The 23,385-nt window shown below is 42.4% G+C and overlaps 1 protein-coding gene across 1 annotated transcript in view; it reads right to left on the bottom strand.

Moving 5' to 3' along the window:
- Positions 1 to 202: 202 nt before the first annotated feature.
- suclg2 (succinate-CoA ligase GDP-forming subunit beta) overlaps positions 203 to 23,385 on the bottom strand; it is an 88,914-nt gene continuing 65,731 nt past the window's right edge. Inside the window, exons 10-11 of the mRNA XM_070842308.1 lie at positions 8,584 to 8,704; positions 203 to 1,283 (exon numbers count right to left, since the gene is read on the bottom strand). Coding sequence (XP_070698409.1) covers positions 1,171 to 1,283; positions 8,584 to 8,704 — 234 coding nt within the window. The 3' untranslated portion in view covers positions 203 to 1,170. The remainder of the gene's footprint in view (positions 1,284 to 8,583; positions 8,705 to 23,385) is intronic.

The raw sequence follows: 23,385 nt of genomic DNA, 5'->3' as shown, positions 1-23,385 counted from the left end.
TCAAAGGCTCAAAGACAGGCAGCTGTACAAACTGCTGAGAGTCTGCCCCCCCACCCCCCACTGACATTACATTTATTCTGCAAATTTAGAACAGAACCGGTGCAAAGACTGAATTTTTACTTCCATGTCTTCCTTGCTTTCCATCTGCTTCTGTCTTTTTTCCACCACGACACCTTAATGTGAAGTGAACTCATACACAAGATAACAATCTTGAAATATTTGCTTTTAATCTCTCAAATTATGTACAGTTAGTTTTCACACTGCATTCAGCATATTCTGTCAATATACATTCAGGATCATAAAAAACTAAGTACAATTGTATTTCTGATTTTGTTTTCTCAACACCTCTTTATTAAACTACCACAGGGACTGAGAGACGGTTCACTAAACCACTTTGCCTTCATGAAATAGGCACAGACTAAAGTTTACCTCAGCGCGCTTAACAATTAAGACATGATGTAGAAAAATCCCAGCATGTGTTCTTCAGCCACCTTATTTGAGACACAGATAAGGCGACGGATGGATTCGTGGATTTGGACCAACTTGGGCCATGAAGTCACTGAGAAATGATGACTGATGGCTCCAAAGGACGTCTTTCTCAGATAGCTAAGTGCCGTCAAATCATTTCATGTCTCACTGTACCTTAGAAGTATTTTAAGCCAAGGCTGGTGGTGAAAATGGAGAATATGTCTCTCAGTAATATTCTACATTAGTGCCACAGTTTGTAGAGAGAAAGCAAAATGGAATGCACAAAGTGTCGGGTCTCCATCCAATTTCTGACAGAGCTTCATGATAGTCCATGAAAAGATTATGTTGACTTTCATAATGAAAAGTAGCAACAAGCCTGTGTTTCATCCCAATTACTTTACATTGAATGGAGAAAAAATTATCAAAGCTAATTTGCACTGCACAGAGGAATTATTATTATTCATTATCATTCTGTAAAGAATTGAGGTGAGACGCCACCTCGAAACCTGTGATACAGATATTCAGCTGGCATCCAAAGTATCGTTTGGGATCTAGTGTTGAAATAAAAAAAAGTGAAGGCCTATGAGAGCAAAGGCTTGAAGTCCTGGAGGTCTGCATGTGTAAAAGAAAGGCTGACGGTGAGGCTGTTATGAAAGCCGGCGATGGGCGGACAGAGTGTAGTCAGGTCACGTCGAGAGTTTTCTACTTCTTGATGGCGGCCACCGCTTTCTTGGCGGCATCATCGAGGTTGTCTGCTGCTGTGATGGGCAGGCCGCTCTCTCTCAGAATCTTCTTGGCCTCCTGGACGTTGGTCCCTGGCAGATACAGGAAGACACAGTTACTGCAACAACAACCAAAACGACAAAAACTGGCTTAACAAGGTTGAACCTGATCTGCCATCTGCGCCGATGTAAAAACCACGCTGTGTGAAAGACGAAGACTTCCTTTGGAGGAATCACAGTGCATCATGACAGATGGATGGAGTTATGGGTGAACGCTGGCAAATTCAACTGCTAATCCGGGAGCGGCTTTGTCTGTGTCTGTGAGGCAACAAGGCAATATGTGTGTGTGTGTGTGTGTGTGTGTGTGTGTGTGTGTGTGTGTGTGTGAGCGCTCCCCTGGCTGCAGCGAGGTCAGGGGTAGCAGGTGCTGGGTGATACGGTGGCGCCCTGCCCCGGCGGATCCGCAACCAACCAGGGAGAGGAGACGCTCTCCACCTCCCTGAGGCACTACACACTTAGCTGGCTGCCTCCCAGCACTGCACACTGTGCAGCCAAACACAAGCCTGACAAGTCTGTCACAACACGGGGGCAGGGGGCGCCGCAGTGGACGGAAGGACACGGGGAGAGAGAGGGCGGCGGCGGCGGCAGGAGGGAGGGAGGGAGGGAGGGAGCGACTGGGAGCGAGAGAGAAAGAGGGTAACAGAGCACGAGGTCAAATGAAGCAGAATCGCCCACACTGCTAAAACAACAAAAGCCAGCTGTTTATGTGGCATTTACTGATTTCACACATGAAGACACGACGGCAAAGAAAAGGCCTTTTTACAGAACATGTCTGATCTTGGATTTCTCCATTTTTTATATTTCCCGATTAATTATTATGTTTTTATTCTTCATTTTTGCTGTTACTTTATTTGACTTCTTATTTACCTAGTTCTTATATCTATTGATCTTCATTCCTTCCGCCAGTGTTAATACTTTTCCTTACAGTGTATTTATTTTATTCATGCTGCTGTAACGATACAATTTTCCAGTCTGGGATCAATAAAGTACATCCATCCATCCATCTCTCTTTATGTCAAAATCCTCTGTGTCATCAAAAAACACAAAAAAGTCAAACTACACCGTGTAGATGGATCAAACAAGCACCTTTTATCTAATTAGCTCCTCATTTACATATTGATTGTTTCTTACATGTATAGCTGCAACAAGTAGTCGATTGATGGAAAACTACTAAGCAATAATTTGGATTGCTCAGTGGAAATGGCAGAAGCTTCTCTTCTATGATGAGTAGATGGAATCTTTTCAGATTTTGGACTAAACAAACAACACATCTGAAAAAGTCACTATGGCTTCTGTGAACTTTTGATGGGCGTTTGACATTTTAAACAAAGTATTAATGAAGAAAATAGTTACAGATAGGAAAAGAGAGCATAGGCACTCACCTGTGCATTATTTAGTGCGTAATTAAAAATGTTTAATGTGGCAATAATTGCCACTTGTGTGCATTGATGTTTCTCTAAATTCACTCTGACCAAATCTGTGACGTTAAATTGAGCTGTGTGTGTGTGTGTGTGTGTGTGTGTGCATACTCAGACACTTACAGGCTGACCTTAGCTCTCCTGGTGTGGCGTGTAATTAAGACTGCATGATATGTGAATTCTCCGGAGGCCCGGTCACCCTGATCAATAGACCTTTCGTGAGGAATTCTATTACCAGCGCCACTTAACGCCTAATATTTCATCTCTTTTGTCCAGCCGGATAATAAGTCATTCCAAACACATTTTTTTCTGCAAGCTCACACTCCAAACAATCAATTCTGCAATGTAATTAATTAGAATAAGAGCAGGAAGAGGCCTTGCTCTGGCACATAAACAGGGGATTGGGTGTCTCAAGTCATTTTCTGATCAAATAGCACAGAGTATTCTCTCTCTCTCTCTCTCTCTCTCTCTCTCTCTCCACCCACATATAGACACATGTAGCCTCTATCTGGGGTGCTGTCATTCATAATGAAGAGAGGGGAGCAGTGCTGTGTGCTTTACACTCACTAGGATGACCTGTGAACTTCATTGGGATTGATGGGTCCATATTATCATACTAACACGCTTATTTGTCAAGTGATTAAAACAAAGTTGCAGCACAACAAGCTTGAAACACCGGGAGAAAAATGTGGAAGCTGCAGCCACATGTGCCCAGAGAAAATACATAATGCAGGAGATATTCTGAAAAGACAAATACACCTATGGAAAGTGTATATAGGACTGAAATAAAGTAAACAACGCATGCATTTCTGCTATTTTTTTTTTGTTCCATTAATATTCATGAGTGGCAATACTGTGTGCGGCATTGTTCAGACAATACCTGATGTTATCCATGTAATGTGTGAGGGGGGAATCACACATCTGTGGGAGTGAGAAAGAAGAGCCATGCATTTATGTGGGTCTTTTTCTGCATTTGTGTGTGTGTGTGTGTGTGTGTGTGTGTGTGTGTGTGTGTGCGCGCGTACGTGCGTGAGCTGAGTGCAGTTCCACTGTGAGCAGTAGGGAGCACTGATAGCTCACAGCAGCAGAGGAGAGGACAGAGCCCAGCTGGATACAGCACCACTACGTGTTTGTGTGTGTGTGTGTGTGTGTGTGTGTGTGAACGTGTGTGAACGTGTGTGTGTGTGAGTAAGCCAAGTATATGAATGTGTGTGTTCACCTGCAGCCACTAGGTGCTGCCAGAGACCTACTGACAGTCTGGGCCCACAGTCGTATGACATACAGTAAAATGCATGCACGCATGTGAGGAAGGCTTGAAACTCCTTGTGCTTAACTGTAAAGACTGACGTGAAAAGATTTTTACCATGCTGTGGCAGAAAAAGATCACAGCACATCTCCAGGGTTTTGTGGGATTATTCATCAGTACCAACAAATGTTAATTACTACAGCAAGTGAGGTTTCTGGCTTTCAAAACTCATTTGCTTTTCTGAACTTTGTTTTCTGACAAGCATGTATTGGAATTTAAATCCAAACCACCAGCACTTTCCCCACATCTCCTGAGCGCTGTCCAAACTGCTGAGCGATGGATCAGCTGACCAGCTTTGCAAGACAGCTCTGCTGCGAGTCTGTAAACACACTGTTAGAGTTGCCAAAACGACAAAAGAGCAGGCAGCGCTGAGCGTTTCGCCGTGTGAAATATCACCGCTTCGCAACGCATTTCTGTTGGATCTCTGCTCTAATTAGCGAGCTTACTTGTGATTATTGTGAAAATGTCACTTCAATGTGCGATTCAATTACAGGCCACAATATTTCAACCACATAGAGAAGCTCGGGGCGAAGCCAAAGACCTGCGATGGAGTAGCTGTGTGGATGCGGCGCATAACTAAAACTGGGACTAATTTTGATTGAAGCTCTGGTGAAAGAAGACACATCATTACAGAGTAACTCTATAGTAAAAGAGTAAAAGGATCAAAACTATGTAAAGCTGGATAACTGTGTCTGTGGGTGTGAGCTTGAAACTTTGCTTTGGACTTTGTTTTAGTTTTCCTTTTACAAACAAACTGCTATGACTAATGCTACCAGCATCTGTGTAACTGACAGTACAGAGTCAGTTCTCTGGCTCCATGACTCTACCTGTGCTACTGGTACGCTACATTTTAGCATTCACCACGAGCCCCTTTTTCACAGCAGATACTTTGACTTGTCATAGTAGTAAAAGTGCAGGTGTTACTAATAACATTAGGGACGGCTCTGTTCCATTCAGGCGTCCCGGTGGGCTGTGACAGTGTGACAGTGCTCCAACATGCACAATAACTACGCCGTCATTAATCGTGTTACTTACACCTGCGCTTTTCACGCTGTGATGTGTCAAAAAAGTCGTCATTTAAATTTTCTTGTCACTTTTGGCCTCTCTGACGGCGCTCAGAAATTGTTTCATAGTCTTGAGGACCCGTGTGACAGTTTCCTTTGTGACAGCACAAAAAAGGTAAAATCACAAAAACACATTTAAAAAATTCAGTCCTGTAGACTTTTCTAATCAGCTCAGTGTTTGTGTCAAGTGTCACGGCAAATATTTTCAAATATGTTTCAATTATCACTGTGTGACAACAGATCCTTAATAAAGATGGTCTAAAAAAAATAAAACAGTCAATAAAATCACAGAACATTAAAGAACAGAGACGCCACAGCTTCTTACAGGATTTAGGCTCCACGCAACCACAACAGAAAATACCAGTGGCTTGGTGTCTTGCTACCCCAGTTACCTTGAACAACTACTAGTGTAAAAGCATTTCCTTTCATCACTGGGTGTCATCATACTTGCTCTGACTTTAACTGTTAATCCTCATAATAATCAGCACCAAACAGCGAGTGTTTTCCCTTCACAGCCAAAAATGGATGAGCCCTGCTCCTCCCTCCATCATCCTCTGTGTCAAACATCAAATGCTTCTCACTTGAACGCGGCGCTCGATGCTCCTGAACGATGCAGAAGCTTTCCCTTTGATGTGCTAGCCAGTCATTAATCAATGTTTTCATATTTCTTATGTTGTCTAGACTCTTATTTAAGAGAGACACAAACTATAGATGAGTATTCTTCCTTTAAAAAGCATCTCCGACGTTGAAAGTTTAGAAAATTCATCAAGTCAGTTCGGTTTGCAGCCATGTTGACTCTGATGAAGGGCCTAATTGTACTAACAAATAACATCACTGTATTCAGGCTTTTCGTTCGAAGGCAAGAATACGGCTTTCACTCTGATGACCTATTCAATGCTTGTCAGCTGCGTTTTACAAGCAAAGGCAAGACAACAATTAAAGGTCTGTCAGTGTTTAACATTTAAAACATAACTGTCAGTAAATGTACGGCTAAAAAAGTGGACTGATCCGATATCAGAGTGTCAAAACAAGCCAGTGTGTGCACATTTACATACATCTCTATGTGTGTGTGTGTACATGCATATCTGTTTGTGTGTGTATAGGTGCAACAGATGGCTATTTAGGCTATAATGATGCTGTCAGGACTGAAAGGGCCATCTCAACCTTATTATAGGACCTTGCGTCTCTTTTTAATTAAATGGGAGAAAAATGGCCGGATCTCCTTTTAAGAAGAAAACAGTTTCACTGTTTGACAGACAGTTGGGGAATGGCTCAGTGAATCAATAGGCCAGGGAACAGAGTTAAGCCAATGCAGTCACCTTTTTCTCTGGACCCTGAGGGCTATTTAAGGGGATTTTTTCCATAGTGGCAGACAGCATCCTCACAGAGCAATATGTCTATGTTCACACTGTGGCCAAAGGGGGCAGTGCAGGACTTCCTCAGGTACATCTTCTTATCAATACCTGAACTATTTGTGTGAATAAGTCCGTCTGTATGGCATTTATGTGGTGAATCTGTTGTATGAAATTACATTGTATCAGCTCAAGGACTGAGTGTGTTTTAGCTAGACTTCATGCAACCTTATCAACTAATTCTACCCTATCAGCATCTGGACCACATAGCTCCTTCTCCTCCACATATGGGAATACATAACTCCCCACCAATGCAATCAACCCAGGCCTTTTAAAAGAGGCTTCCCAATTAAAAGTGTGCCAGTTAATCCATTCTGATCCTGTTGAAGAGCGCTGGGCCGTTGTCACTGCCCTGCGGTCAGCCTAGCAAGCTGAGCTGATTGATTCTGAACCAATCTTCTCCACAAGACTGCAGCCCAGGATGTAATGACCCACAGCTAAAGCTTGGATTAGGCCCCAGCCAGGAAAATGTGGTTGGACCAACCACCAGCAGTGACCTTCTGGACTCAGCCTGTTTGAGAGTCAGATTGAATTACAAGGCCTTGTATGAGAAATGTGTGATGAATAATTAGGGGTCTGTTTTGACTGCTGATCACTTCTGTAGCGACAAATATCAGCAGAGTTGTGTGCTCACTTTTCAGCCACACGGTCAGCCGGCGACACGAAGGAAGACGGTGGATATAAACTACAAGGCTGCATATTTTGCTCCCTGAATATTTGAACTGGCACCAGTGTTTCTCTTTCACTTTGTGTGCCGTGCTAATTTGTGGGATTTGGGTTTAAGCCACACATCCAACACTCCTTGTTAGAGCTGCAGTTTTGGTTCAGGTGCAAAGTTATCTCAGAGGGAAAATGCACTAATAATGCACTCCTGCGTGACATTTGTTTTTGTTTAGGGGGAAAAAAAAGAGTGAAAACTATGTCACATGTGACGACTTAACTAAGCCACACTCTATTGTGCTCTAAGCGACCATGTCTATACTGCTATACTGTGCAGAGTTGTGTTCTAGAAACCACTTACTCACCCTGACCTACAAATCATATTAGCAGAGCGTGTGAGAACATACAGTATGAAGTGTTCAGAGCTCACACACACACACACACACACACACACACACAGACACACACACAGACACACACACTCCCCTGCTCTCTGCTCTGGACACACTACGCAGCAGGATCCTGACAATTAAACTAACCACCCACTGGCCCCTTGCCTCTGGGAGTCACCGCTGCAACCCACACACACACACACACACACACATGACTGAACAGGTTTCATTAGCATGTACAGGTGAAAGGTGAGCCAATCAGTGCCGTCTTACCGTCATTCTGGCTGGACCTAATGATAGGTGCGGCGAAATGTGACACGTGTGAGAAATGCATTGCTGGGTTTCATTGCTTACTGGGACACTGGGCCACAATGAAGATGGATCGGCTCCGTCCAGAGGGTACAGCAGCAATAACACAATGGCTCCAACGTTTAAAACAAGGTGGAAATAGGTGCTTTGAATCTTGCTGCACTTGTGTAGTTTAACAATTACACTTAAGTGGTAAGATAAACATGTGTCACTTCAAAATGTTAAATAAATACATTGAAAATTAGATCTAACTATCTACACTATCAGTCATTATTAGCCTGTGTTGTGTATGTCTTTTTCCATGGAGGCTGAAGCTAGTAGTCACATAGGTTGTGGCAATATATCTCAGTGATAACAAGAGCTAGGAAAAGATCCAGTCGAAGCCCTGGTGAATAAAAACACAGTTAGAGATCAGCTAAGTTACAGTCTCTTCGCATGGTGCCTATACGTGGGTTTAGAGAAACTGGTGTCCTCAGCCTCCAGATGAGTGCCACGTCAAGGGAAACAGCCCAGCAAGATGAGTGACACGTGATGGGAGTGTGAGCTTGATTTTAAATTGCAGCTTTAGGATCAGTATCATTAACCAACATCATGGAACTCTCATTACGGTCAAGTGCTTTCAGTCAAGGCTAGATGGAGATCAATTGTTCTTGTTTCTGAGGGGGATGATGCACATTGTGTGAGCGTCAGAGAGGCCCGGGTTGTTAACTGGTTCAGGCCAAACCTAGATTTCTTTGTGTGTGTGTGTGTGAGCATGTGTGTGCTTTCCTACCTTCAAGCCTGACCACCAGCGGCACCTTCAGCTCCAGCTCTCGACAGGCCTTGGTGATGCCGTTGGCGATGATGGCACAGTTAACGATCCCACCAAAGATGTTGACCAGGATGGCCTCAACCTGTGAAAGAAGAGAATGAATACAGAATAAAAATCCAGTAGTGGGGACACAGCTGTGAATGAAGAGCAAACTAAATAATAACAATGGTGATTATATATTCTCATCTTTACCATCTGTGTGAATGGCAGAGCATGCAATAGCATGGCAGCCAACTGTGTCAAGATTAAAATCACACTACAAAGGAACACATTTAGTTGAACAGCTTCACCACCGGCTTTGTACACAATAGGCCGTGCACCCAGAGGCTACACAACACTCTCATAATGGAGGCAGAATAAAGCAATATATTGTTGAAGTTAAGAGGGCATCAGCAGGGGAAAGAGGCAACAGTGGGGCCTAATAATAAAGCGATATTTCAATGGAAAGTGGTGACATGACAGACAATATCAGCTATACACCTGGCTGATTTTCACACCTTCTAATGTGGCAGAGCCGTGTATTATATTTAGCCTTTAAAAGCCGCTTCAGATTCCATGTGCGGCGTAAAAAAAACTGCCTGTAAAAGAATAAAGCAGAAGCGGTGAAGTACAGCCACAGTGGTCAGCAGATCTAAAAATCAGGTCTCAACCTGATGATGACTTTGTAACTCAAATTCAAATGCTCGATTCAATCATTCGCAAGTGTTACGATGTCCTCCACTCATTTCCCTAAAGGCTAACAAGAACAAACATCTGAGTTCGGACCACGCTAACAATCTCACTGTCTGTTCGCTTCAGCTGTCTTGCGGTTTCTTTGCCAAAGATATCTTCAACTTTTCTTACAAAATAAGCAAGAAACTGATATCACTAAGTAGTGAAGCAAGCCGGCCAGTGTGTGTGTGTGTGTGTGTGTGAGATTACACTAACAATCTAGCACTTGGTAATTACCCTGGCTAGCTCAGTGGAAAAGTAGACTGAGAGCACACAGGATTAATCCTCCATGTTTGTTTATAATCACTGCTAATCTGTTAGCGACGATTTGGATGAACAGCTTGTGGGTGTGTGCAAGTCTGTGTGTGTGTGTGTGTGTGTGCGTGTTTGTGTTTTGAATGTGTATGATTTGAGAGTGTGGTAATGATGTTTATAGGGAGAGAAGATCAAGGACTTGGATAGCTATCAGAGCGACAGCCATGGCATTGTCCTCTATGTGCTATCCAAATGAGCATCTCCTCATGAACAGCAGAGAATGACACAAGATCAGGAGAGAGCTCCAAAACAAACACAGATATAGATGGTAGCAAAAAAAAGACACAATGCAAAGAAATTGAGCAAGCTGTTAGGTCAACACAGAGTACCGTTTCCTGTTGATTAAGTGCATCACACAGGGATGTGACCAGAAAAGCAAAAAAACAAAGGGAAAAGGCAGGCAAACATTAGCCCCAAACTGCAAATGAACATGACTCAGATGTTCAAATGAAAAGTAAAGAAAGCTAAATGAATCATGACTTCCAGATTACATGTGCAACAACACATTATGAGGTGTTCTAATATATTAACATAATGGATGAGGTGGAGGCAAAGAATGGCAGCCCATTTTTTTTAATAGCAAGACACATCAGATAGCATTTTGGCCATTTACCAAAGACGAAGGATACGGGGTGTTTTCAGATTACTATCCAATTTGTAAGCTTTTGTTGTGATCAATTTAAACTAGGTTAGGGCTGTTTCATCAGCGGTAATACACGTTCTGAAGTCATTACGACTAACAACTAAACTCGTACAATTATGTTTGAAGTGTAAACGCAGGCAGCTGTTCAAGGTTAAGTTCATAGGAAGTTAAGTTCTTTGTCGTGTGCTCAACAATTACAGGGAAGCAGTTACTGAAAGTCTTAAATCAAAGGTTCCCTCCAACAAGCAATGCAGTACGAATAAAGGAGAATACATGCAAAGTGAAAAAATATAAACAGATTGTATAATCTTTGATAATATGGAGGTCAGTATGTAGGAAATGTGTCTCTTTGGCAAAATATAATATTCTGTATTAGTGCATAACTGTGTCCGTTATATTTTAGCCCTGTTAAAGGGGCCTTCTAGCAATTTAGCATTTAACTTACAAGACAACTGGATTTCACAATCATGAGAGAATCCATCTTGTCAGGCTTCAAAACAACAAAGGTGGCTCCTAAAGAGGTTAGCATAGATGTTTTCGCTCTCCCGACAGACTTCGACAAGAGTTTTAACTACGTCATTTGGTTCAATGGTCTGATTGGTTGAAGTCAGCCTGTGATAGAGGGCGACAGAGTGATGATTTGTACAATCACCTGCTGGATATTTTCTTTTGATCTGGCATGTCAAGTTAATTTAGGATTGCAATCTCTTTAATTTGGGGAAATAAGAAAAGATAGATTTCTAGAAGAACGGTCAACACACACACACAGCAAGAGAAGTTACGTTACATTTCCCACAATACAACTGTGAGATCCTCCCTGCCTGGTAAATGCCTGCATCTTCTAAACTCTAAAAAGTCCCAAATTCCAAACATTGACTTTATGTTAAAATAAAAAAAAATAAAAACTTTAGACAGCTTTAAAAAAAAAAAAAGACATTATCCAACAGTTTTCACTCCATGTGACAAGCTAAGTCACCTTCATGTGTAAAATTGGTGTAGTGACACTTTAATTTAAAGTGGCTATCATATTTAAAGGACAAGTCAAGCCTAAAGGTAACCACGTTGTTAATTTCTGTCTCTGTGATAGAATACTACACTACTGAGGATTCCCCTCTGTCGTGTAGTAACCTTGTCATCACGATCTGCACGTGATGGCTAGCAAACCCAGCAGGGTGATCATAGCTTCCAGCTGCACAGCCACTTTGCACAGTTTTACTACAGATAAATGTGCAGTCAAAGAAAAATAAAATATTATATAGCGTATTCAATGGCCAGCGTGAATGTAGAAGTGTGAAGACTGTCCGACAGGAAAAGTCTGCCTGAGAGTACAGCAGTGGGAGAAAGGCAGACGGAAAGAAAGAGGTGTGAAATGATGGTGGCTTGTTGATTCTCAGACCTCAGCTGCGTATTGAACAGTTCTTCTGACAGCCTGTTAGGTGCGATCTGCAGTGTGTGTGTTTAAATTCTCTGCAACATTAAGGCACATGTGTGAGTGTGTGTTTCCCCACTGCTCTGTACAGGTGCAGCCCACAGCGGGGCCATAAGGTCAACATAGCCACCGCCACTATGAATCTGTAAACAGCCAATTTAGAAAAAAAAAATGGAGGCTAGATGCATATCAGGAGCTTGAATGTTGCTGACCAAATCCCCTTGGCTTGAGCCTGTGTATGTACTGCACATCTTTCAGCCAGACCACCAGTGATCTGTGGCAGGTTTAAACTGCTTCAAACTGCCGTAAACATGCAGTTTTAGTCAATTATCCTGTAAGGGAAACATACTCAGACACACATTTAAAAACAACAGCAGTTGACCCAAAGACAACACGGCAGAAACACAATAAGTTTAACAGTTTAAAAGCCCAAAAAAAACAAGAGAACAATGAGAAGAAGAATAAAGGCTTTCGTACTAACGGAGTGAAAATGTGTTTTTAGGCGGGATTATAAACAGGCAGTGTACTCTAGAGGTCTAGAGTTCAGGGGCTACAACTGAAAAAGTCTGTGCTTCAGCCTTGAGCTTGGGACATGCAAAGTGCAATGCTTTAACAATAAAATGTATTTCACATGACAGTGGTGGTGGACTGCTCCTCATATTAGATAGTAGACAGTGAGCCACGGCAGCATGGGACGCCATCACATTGGTCTAGTAACATATTGGTGACTATACAGCACAAGGTTTGGGTGGATAACGCTTCATATACTGTGTGACAGGTTTAGACTCAGGGTCCTACAAACACACACACACACACACACACACACAGCAACACAGCAACACAGCACAATCTGGCGCCCACTGGGGGGCAGCAAAGATTTAGATGCCATTTAACAGCCTCACTAGAGATTCTCACCGTATCCGCAGCCCATTTTTCAACTCTGTCTCTACTGGGAAGAACCATATTTCTTCCATTCATGCGTCTACTATTGACACCCATGTATATTAATGATACATAAGACATGATTTATGTGGCTTGGCACAGAAGTAAATGCAGTTTATAGAAATATGGATGTGGCTAGAACTGAGTTGCACTTTGCTGGAAGTTTGTTTTTTTCCTTATAATTTCTCTGGTATGGGTTTACAAGCAGATGTACAGCCGAAAAAAACCCCATAATTTTCCCTGTACAAAGTGACACCCTAAAATAAACAGACGTTTCATGTAAAAGTTCTAACACCTCTGCCTATTCCAAGTAAAGATCACAGATCCAGAGCTACGACACCCCCCCCACACACACACACACAACCACCTCAACTGTAATTTAAACAGAGATAATGTGATACTGTGCACCCAGAGGGAACGCAGCCGTAAATTGAAAATATGCAGACTGGAGGTAAATGAGCAGAAAAGGCAAAAAATGTGTGCATCTTATTCATCTTTCTAACCATGTTCTCTCTCCTGGGCTCTAAAACGCAGAATATATACGGTACTTTGGTCAAGCATGTTGTCCCTTTTGGGGTAGACTGATCAGCTTCAGAATATATTGCTTCTTTTGAGCAAGGTACCGGTTCGTATGGGGTTAAAAATGCCACAGTGACGAACTGGCCAAAAGAATGGGAGCCAAATTGGGGGGTCAATCTCTGTCTCCTCGTTTGATGCTCTCTCCAATCAAGTCTAACACTTTTCTGCGCCATTCAGCTCACAGCATCTCAGAAACCCAGCCTCAAGGTATGAAATGGAACCACACACTACCGTCCGTCTAAATTCTCCGGCATCCCGCTTGGAGCCTTTTACCTTCCTGTCACCGAACCAAGTACAGCCTCTTTCCTTAAAGGCATTCATTTCAGGTGAGCTAACTTGGCAGTGGGGTGGATTTCTTTCATCAGAGCTCAGCATAAAGGCATCAGGTGCCATGTGCCAGCTCGCTCTTTTTTAGAGGATCTTTGTGTGTTCTTTCAGGCAGTGTTACGGCATGAGCTGGTGCCTTCTACCTGGGTGCTGGTGAAATGATTCAAATTTTACAAAATAGGATCATTGCTGCTGGCACTGCGATACCCTGCCAAGGTTTTTTTTTTTGCGTCAAAGTCAAAGTCAAAAAAAAAGGCCTTCACAGGAGAAACAGGCTTTTCTGCCTGCTATTATACGCCTCACTAAGTGCATTTAGGGCAAGTAAGAAATGTAGCCCAGACAATTTGACATGCTCACATGGCTCTGCATTGTACTCCTCCTGTCTCTGTTTTCATAAAATGTGTCTTGAATGCATGTTTGACAAAATGTGCATGTGTGCTCTTAATATGGACAGAGGCGTGTCCACTTACAGAACTATCACATTATACATCTGTACGGACCGAAATACGAGGACAACACTGGAAATCGGATGTTTAGAAAGTCTTCATATTACTTCCACAGACTGATAAACAGCAAACAAACATGCTGTACTTTTCTCCTCCAAGTTTCAACCCATGGGGGAATAAAACCATTGTATCCCTTCTCATTCTGCAATGCTCCTTGTCACAAGTTGTGTGTGTGCGTGTGTGTGTTGGAGAATTATCACTCAAATACACATTTTCATGCCCATACCCCTGTTAAGCGCTGCTAATCTCTCTGCAGGACAGAAAGAAAAGGGAAAGCATCTTGTTTCCTTTGTTACCAGCAAGCAGATAGGAGTAGAAAAAGGCAGGGCTGGAGATGGGTGTGTGTCTCTCTGTGGCCTATTAAGGGCTATTGTTCTGTCTTATCTGCTGGAGACAGCCTGTACTGTCACCGCCTACTCTGGCAGGCCTTGTTTATTTGTTTTCGATCTGCTGGGGGCCCCGCGCTCTGCCCCGGGGCCACAGGTTAACATGCACAGCTTCCAAATCGAGGCGGGCCGGCTGGCTCTAATTACACATCTTGGAAAGACGGGACAGCTGTTGGCGAATAACGATTATTCTGTTTCTGTCCACATTTGAAGTAAGATAGGACTAAATTGCCTTACACGGTCAAGGCGTTGTTTAGGATTTCTAAACATATGTTTTGTTAGGACTTGATTTCACAGCTTCTACCTGTCATGTTGCATCCGAATCCGAAAAAACTAAGTATTGATCATAGCAACCCACCATTTACTTTGGGGATGTGCGATCTAGATACACTGGATCCATGACAAACTGATGGAATGACTGAATATACATTTTCCCTCACAAAAAGTCAAAATATTGTTGCAAAGCAATGTTGACACATTTGAATATAGGTGAGAAAAAGACTTGTCTACATAGTCTACACATGTTAGCAATATCCTGCCGTGGTGCCAAAGATAAAAGGTAAACAATGTTTGTCGCAACCCCACATTCACACTTCAGACACAGCCAACAGTTTCTTAGACTGATTTCATCCTTTGAAACTGCTCAAACTGTGTAATTGTGCTTTCTTGTCACAGCAGAGTGATAAGGCAGTGTGCATGAAAGGAAGAGCGAGATTTCATGTGTTCTTTGTCATATGTGTGGGGAGCATCAGATGAGTAAGGCAAGCCATGTAATCAGGATGTTGACATGGCACAATCTTTTATGCTGCGTTTACTACTGTGAGCGTCAATTCTGTCAAACTGAGGAGCTATTTTGCCTGTGCAAATCTATTCTTAGAGAAGACACAGAACAAGAAAGTGAGAATGACACAAAGACAGACTGAGAGAAAAGAGGGTCTTGAAGTCAGAGAGTGAGGCGAAGTGAAACAGATGGAAGAAGAGAGATGGAGAGGAGACGGAGAGAGGTGATGGGAAGTGGTGCGGTCCTTGGCTTCTATTGAAGGCTAGGATTGGCCCTGGCAAGGAGGGATAAGAGGGAAATAATTATCCGGCCTGCTGAAGCATGACAGGTCCTTCTTGGGACTGTGCAGAGACAGACTGAGCGTTATGTCAAAGATTGGCCGTGTCACCAGTGGAGACGCTTCTTGACAGACAGTGGCAACCGAAGTTAAACTTGATGGTTAAAAACCCACCACAACAGGCAGCTAGATATCGATGCCCGGTACAGACATGGTTTCATCTGGGGGACATAAAGATGTAATCGCTAAACTCAGTTTACCGTCTGCATTACATCCACATGTTAGTTCCTGTTAACATGTAGCATTAATATTTAAAAGCCTTTGTATTGATTTCATGTTATGAAAGGCACTAAAATATGTAACCAGTTCATTCACAATGCAGTTTTATTTCTATTCTTGCTGTGGGCAAGTTATCCTGGTTCAGAAAATAAATTACACTGATAACATAAGTGATTCTATTTAAACCAAAACTGTCCACAGTCACACTACTACAACTCCCAGAGTCCTCTTGTCCTGCAGTACAATTTTACTGCCTGAACCCTACTCTGCAGTGCTATTTTTCACTCACTTTTATCCACATCATTGAGTCTTCTCACATCTACCGCGGACAAGAGTGCTCTAGGAGCACTCAGCCACCTCCCACCTCCAGCCCCCTTGGACTCCATCTTTTTTCCTACAGGCCAAAGGGGGGAAACCAATCAAGGCATTGCTTCAGGCTAAAAATAGTTTGTGCAAAAGGTGTGGATGGGTGAGGAATGGGGGAGGGAAGTGGGAAAAGGTGAGATCTGGCAAAACCCATGTGACCAGACAATGGATACTGGACATGACCATGACAGCCTCGAGGTCTGCCATCTCCTGCGAGTGAGCAGTCGGGTCATGGACCATGACAGTTGCCTCGCAACTGTGTATGTAATAAACCAGTCAGTATTTTCTCACAGCCTTTCTATTGGCCATTGTACAGTGGGGTTCTGCACAAGTCAAGTTAATTTGTATAACCCAATATCACATGCAATGACTCGCTTCACAGGCCCAACTAATAGTTCAGATGTCAGGTGGGTATAGTGGTACATTGCAATTTATGGTCCTCTAATATTTGTTTTTTGTGGTTAATTAAGTCTGTTCCAGTCTGGGCCCGTTGATGTTCAAAGTTGGGAGATGAAGTGATAAAGCATGTGGAGTTTAATGATTGTAACGGCTCGCCTTCTGATCCAGTCACTGCCAGGCTTTTCCATTAAGATTATTGTAAACATGTTTGACAGGTGTGAACTGCAGAAAATAATACAAGTTAAACAAAAACTGCCTATAATAGTGAGCAAACAGTGCTTCGTGTCATGACTGACTTTATAATTCTTCTTTTATTTCAACCGAACTTGCTTTTTTTTCTTTGGAAATTTGGATCGTTGGATTGTTTTCTGTGAAAATGCAGCTTAAACGAGCAAAGGAAGCTTTTTTTTTTGGATCTCCATGGTTTTGCTGCAGTCACGCCACAATTTTTGTCACTAAGGGACTTGGGGGTTGCCTAGTGACACATATTAATCACTGTGTACTTGTACTGTGTCTGTGACAGAGAGCAAGTTATTTAAGATGTTTCGCACAACACAAATACATGTAGCAAACGCCCCTTTTCCATCTAATATCAGAGGTGCTACAGTAGATGGATATTTGGAGGTTGCAAAAGCCAAAACAAGGCAATTTTCCACAAGCCCAGCGTAACGTCTTCTAGCCACGCCATAGCTGATGTATTTGAGGAATAACATTGGGGGGCAGCGAGGTGGATTCAGGAGGTTTTCAGCGGGTGGGGACAGTCGGCCTGCTGAAGGGACGGAGGAGGTCATATGATCAACAGATCTCCTCGTGATGTCATAAAGGGGGCAAAATCTGAACGGGGTGTTTTCACACACGTTTACTGAAAGATCGAGTAGGAGGAAAATAGAGTCTCACAGTTTGGCAGTTGTTAGGCACACTGGTGATACATATTTATGTTGCGCTTTGCATAATATGGGACCTTTAACCACGAAGTGTCTGATGATAGTCCTCATCTATATGTACGAAGGTGGCTAGAGAGAAAAAGCACCATTGCCATGTTTAAGATTGTATCTTCTACATAGCAGCTGCATAACTAACAATCTCTGTGGTCTCACCTTCACTGTTGGGAAGCAGAACAACAGGGAGGCTTTTGGGATGCAGTTGCAAGAAATGCAATGTCATTAACAACGTTAGTAAAAACAACAAAAAACAGGGTTAAGTGAAGACCTGCAGGCTACAGGCACTTTGCAGTTTGTGTGAACCAGCCTCCAACACATCATCAAGGTAAACAACACCTTTTACCGCTGCATCCTGTTATATGGAACACTCATGCTGTGAGCACATCACAAGCTCTGATTGTCGTTGCTCACTGCACGCATGCCTCCACATGGATATTTCCAGCTCCTTGGAAAAATGCCAATACTTAACAGAAGTCAATTGTGTCTGACTTTGACCATTGAGGCAATATATGCATTATAACATGGATCATTATCTCCATGGATGTATTTGAGGTTCATGGTGGCCATGAATCGATGCACCAAGTCGGTGTTTAAGTATGCGGTTGTGTTAAAATGAAAGGGTGCCAGGTTAACATGCATCAAACCACAACATTGCCACACTACAGTGCTGACACCTGGCACAGTGCTTCAGAGATCCAAGCTGTCCAACCGGCTATCAACATGTCAACAAACCAGAATTTGTCCCGCTGGCATTTCCACTTTTCCATCGTATCGTCATCCTCATGAGTGCATTTAGTTTTGTCCTTGTTCTTAGAGTTTACAAGTCAAAACTGTCATGATGTTCTCATCCAGTGAGCTCAGCCATTTCCATATGCCTTCAAAGAGTTCATACTTTACTTCCACCTGCCCCCAGAGTTTTGATGCTCTCACATGGCATGAGATACTACATTCAAGTGAGAGTTGAGCTGCAGCTGCATTATATTTAAGTCACCGTCCATTTCAATACGTTCACTTTCAACTGCACCCCCCTAACAAGCAGCAAGTCAGGTTAGGGATGGCAAAGCTACTGGTTGCATGGCAACTAGCGCCACCTTGTCATAGGAATTTCATTTTGTCATCAGTCCTACTGCTGTTATCTAAAGTTAGCAATGGAGACGGGGATGGAGCCAGACGGACAAACAACTGTGACCAGAGGAAATCAGCACCATCAGTCTCACAAGTAAAAGAAGTTATCATCATGTACTAAGAAATTAATAATCAATTACCACTACTACCACTACTATAAATTGTTATTAACAATAATAGCAATAATGTGTTATTGGGATATATAGTAAGTTCCTCGAACTGTCAAAAGTGAAAATCTCTTTATCTTTTTCTCTGCTGCTGGGAAGCTTTCTGGCATCTTAATGTTTTGAAAAAAGAAATGATTTTGATGAATTATTTTGTTTAATGTATGTATGCATGTATGTATTTTTCCTGTGCGGCTCTCAATTCTCAAATTGGGACTTGGCCATCAAAACTTGAACTAAACCCTGAACTAATCAGTCATGACATAATGAGTAGTTCAATAAAAGGGCCATTTCCATGAAGAAATTTCCAGAAACTATATTGTGCCAGCATCCAGTCGTCACTGACATTAATCTGATTCACACATTAAAAAAAAAACAAACAAGCTTTCATCTTGACAGTTTGAATTTAAGACCAACCATTTATTTCCTCAGGCCAAACTTCCTTTTCCTCTTCTCCTACCTTACATTTTCTATTTTAACATTTTATTATAATACTTAGTTAAAATACAGTAGTGAAAGTTATTCCACTTTATTATTCCTCTAGTAATGGACACATTTCACCAACATGGAAACTTTAGATTGTTCTTAGTGTCGGTGAGCGTGTGTGACAGTCTGTGTACAGTATTTATGTTTTAATGCACTTTTGGTACCTGAAAGCCTGGAAGCTGACTTTGAAGGTCAACTCTAAAATAAATACTTGCTCGCACCTCACGTTTCCCTTAATCATGAACATGGAGGCAAGGCATGCATGGTGCTGGCTTGGAGGTACAGTAGGGGATTCACTTTGCTGTTAAAGGGTTTGAAAGGCCTGTTAAAACACTGAAGCAGTAATAGTGTTCAAATCACACTGGTATTGAGCAAAGCAATAGACATGATTAGGAACTTAATGGAAACACTCCATGTAGCTTAGCCTTCATGGTATCATCCCATCAATATATATTACATATTACATATTTTGTCTAGCAGATATACATTTCATTGTGAGAATGCTTTCAATGTGCTACTTGCTTCTCATTTTCCTGTCACAATTAATAATTTTTAACCAACTGAGAGTGGCACTGACAAAGTTCAAGAACACCTTGGAAGTAGTTCTGAAGAAGTAAACGCTGCTGTACAAACGTACAAACACTGTTTCATTATGTCACCTACAAGGTCAATAAATGGTGGGCCGCACAACTGTAAAGCAGTAAGAAATGTACCATCATAGGAAATCTTATTACATCAATTCAAGGGTGTGGGTTTGTTTCTCAGAAGTTTGAGACATTTAAAAAAATACATCCTGATGAAACTGATGGTGATTTCGCCAAAATAAAATACAAATTCTGAGAAAATTGTGTTTTGATTGCATTGATCCTTACTTAAAATCACATTTATTTTCATTCATCATTTATTCTAAACTCTGAAGTCCTGACTGTTAAGTGCAGCTCGTTAGGTCCCAGCAACCTGATTGGTGTTTCGAGGGGGAAAAAAAAAGGTGTACCAAGCACTTGCTGCTGCTGCTTAAGCTTATTGCTGTGAGGGCATGGTAATAAGAGAGGGTGACTCAGATGAATGTGCAAGCTGTCGGTGGCTCCCACTTGATAATAGTGGTAAAAAGAAGAGACTTGTGGAGTTCAGCTATAGGCTACTTAAGCAATCACCACAATGACTGATTCTGAGACCAACCCGTGGTGAAAAAAATTGATTTAACATTATGTAGAGAGGGACAGAGAACAGATACGAACCAGTGGGAAGATACCATGCATGACCCAGTGTGAGGAGGCGAGACACCAACCTCTGCGGTGAGCGGGGGGTTTGTCAGATGTCAGTGAGGGATGTAGGACTCGTCTCCTGCTGCTCATCTCAGGGTATCAGAATGCCCCTACTGAACCCACACACTACTTACAGTGCACACACTGCTAACACACACTGTAAACCTATCAGCAGGCGCACACACCAACATGCACACTCAAACCACTTTGCTATGAATTGGACTCAACAATTGGAGTCAGTGTAGGGCAGGCATATTATTCATCCCCAGAGGGTGTCGTGCCACTGCTGACAGGCAGACATAAATATTCCCCAACCTCTTCACCAAGGGTTAATGGCTGTCCATCAGGCCGCGATGAGACATACAGGACCGCATGGGCCTGGTGCAGACACACACAGTATGGGCACTTTCATTGGAATAGCAAGGTCACTTATGGAGATGGGAGAAACCAGGGAGGACAAAAGGCCACACGAGGCGGACACGAATACTCTGCTTCAGCATGTTTACATAGGCACAGATAAACAGATTTATATATAAAATCTCACCCACACACCTGAAATCTCCATACACATTTACATATGAGTGCACTCACACGGATTTGTGAGGATACTTTTTTGCTAAGTCAGACGGCTTTACCTAAAAAGTAAAAAATAGAGTGTGTAATATGGTTCTGTGACCTGCTGTGTTGTGCTCTATTCTGCTCTAAGCAAGAATTATTTTATTAAACTGAAGAAATGCATAATAGTTGGGGAATGGCATACATAATCACCTCAGAGACCGAGTACAACAAACCAGCAGCTGAATATAAAAGAGCCAACATTTCCTGCTTTGTTCTTAATGCTGCACGGCCAATCAAAATTAATTTATTCTAATGTATGCACACAGAAGGTCAATTATCCAAATGATTCCAGTTCAGATTGCACCTGATCTTGTGCGCCAATGAGGCATCGAAAGGGCAGATGGGTGTGCTTTGCAAGGCAAATCATCGCCCCGGCCCTCTTTTTTTGTCACCTCCCCACCATTAGACACCACATGTCTAAATGTGCAGGCCATCCGCTCACCTTTAGTAAAGTGCATTCCACTAATGGACAAACAACTTAGCATTTAACTTGTGTAGGAGGAGTCAGGCCGCAGAACAAGGTCCTGTAAGCGTAACTGTAAATAGTCAACCTGTAGAAAAACTGTAGCTACCGAATGCTTCGGTTCACCCAAAAGTACTCAAAATGTAATGAGGCTTTACTTGTGATTCTAGTAAAGTGAGCACATCGGCATCTCATTGCTTAAAAATTCGAATAAACAAGTCAAATGGAGAGAAATGATTACGAGAAGTCTACAACTTAAAAAGTCGTTATAATTTCGCTTCGGGTCAATGTGGTCTAAAGCCTGATTTCGGCATAATAATATCCAATTGCACGTTGCTCTGCTCTAGAGCAGGCATAAGAAAACTCTTTAGTTTGTGAAAGTCCACTAAAGACTCTTTGGAAAGTTGACAGGGTGTTTATACCATGTGTTTTTATAGAAGTCTTACTTCTTGTTCTCACTAAATTGCAGGTATGCTATTTATTATGAAGGGGGGGGGGCTCATAATAAATAGCATACCTGCAATTTCCAGCTCAAAGCCTTTTAAGAGAACTGTGGGGGCCCCTGCTGCTGCCCGTTCAGCAGTGGCTTTATAATTCATATCATTACTTGTTTGACAAGTGATGCCTTTTGATATCAGCCGTGGCAGTGTGCCATAAAATCTCGATTCTCTTACTTGACGGCGTTATTTCCTCCTCTGTCTTTTGACTTTTGATGTTCTGAGATGTACACAATTTAGCTACTTCTGTTACATGAATTAATCCAATCTTTCAAAACGGTGCATCCTTCTGCTTTGCCAGAGTGGGAGCCAGGTTGTGGCACCAGTGAGACAGATTTCTAAGAATACATGTGAACATACAGCTCCAAGCTGTGGGAGCAGCCAATTAAGCAACAACAAGGGGATGATAATGGTCTACTGTGAAATTTCATCGTGTGAAATCAGCCACAAATGCATAGCAATGATGTACGCTGTATAACTGAGTGTAGTTTATAGGATAGAATAGGTGGATGCACCAAAGTAAGGTTGGTGACTGGTGAAAGGGAGATAGGGGAGCGAAACACAAAGAAATGGATTAAGGGAGGAAAAGAGAACTAACTATTTGTTCTGCAACTGGATATTGAGCTTGAGAGGCAATATAGCAGGGCGGAATAACCTCAGAGAGCGGTGATTCTGATGAAGGTGAGTTTATCTTCATATGGCACTCTCAACCTTTGCTGGCATCCTCAAAGCTTCTATATATAGTCTCCCTTTCTACAAGCCCGCTGATCAGTTTTTCATCAACGGCAGTTATTGAAAGATGATGACTGTTTTCCAATGCCACTCAGCTCTGGCTAAATGAGTCATTTAGAAATTGATAGAATAGACATATTTCATACGCCACTCCCGGCTTCCCTCCTCCCCTCCTGCTCCGTGCAGGTGCTCAATTGCCAGAAACACCGAAACCTGGGCAAAACAGATGGGCAAAATCAGGGTTTAATTTGCGAAAAACCACACATGGATACATACACTGATTGGGCATGTTAGCACGCTTACCCTATACGTTATTGCTGCAGTGGGAGCTGTTGCATAGAGTTTTCCCATGTCCTGAAGTCTCATCAAATGGAGTGGTCTGCTCTAATATGCTAATGTGAAGGAATCTGAGTCGTATTTCAGGGGAGGGGGCGCCTAGTGGCTCCAAGGCTGACATTTTGCCCTGCATACTTTTGATGGAGCTCTGGAGAACAGAGCAGAATATCAATCAGCCATTAACGGTTTGCTCAGG

Source organism: Pempheris klunzingeri, chromosome 2, assembly GCF_042242105.1.
Source record: "Pempheris klunzingeri isolate RE-2024b chromosome 2, fPemKlu1.hap1, whole genome shotgun sequence".
NCBI lineage: Eukaryota > Metazoa > Chordata > Actinopteri > Acropomatiformes > Pempheridae > Pempheris > Pempheris klunzingeri.
This window is presented reverse-complemented; position numbering and strand designations above follow the sequence as displayed.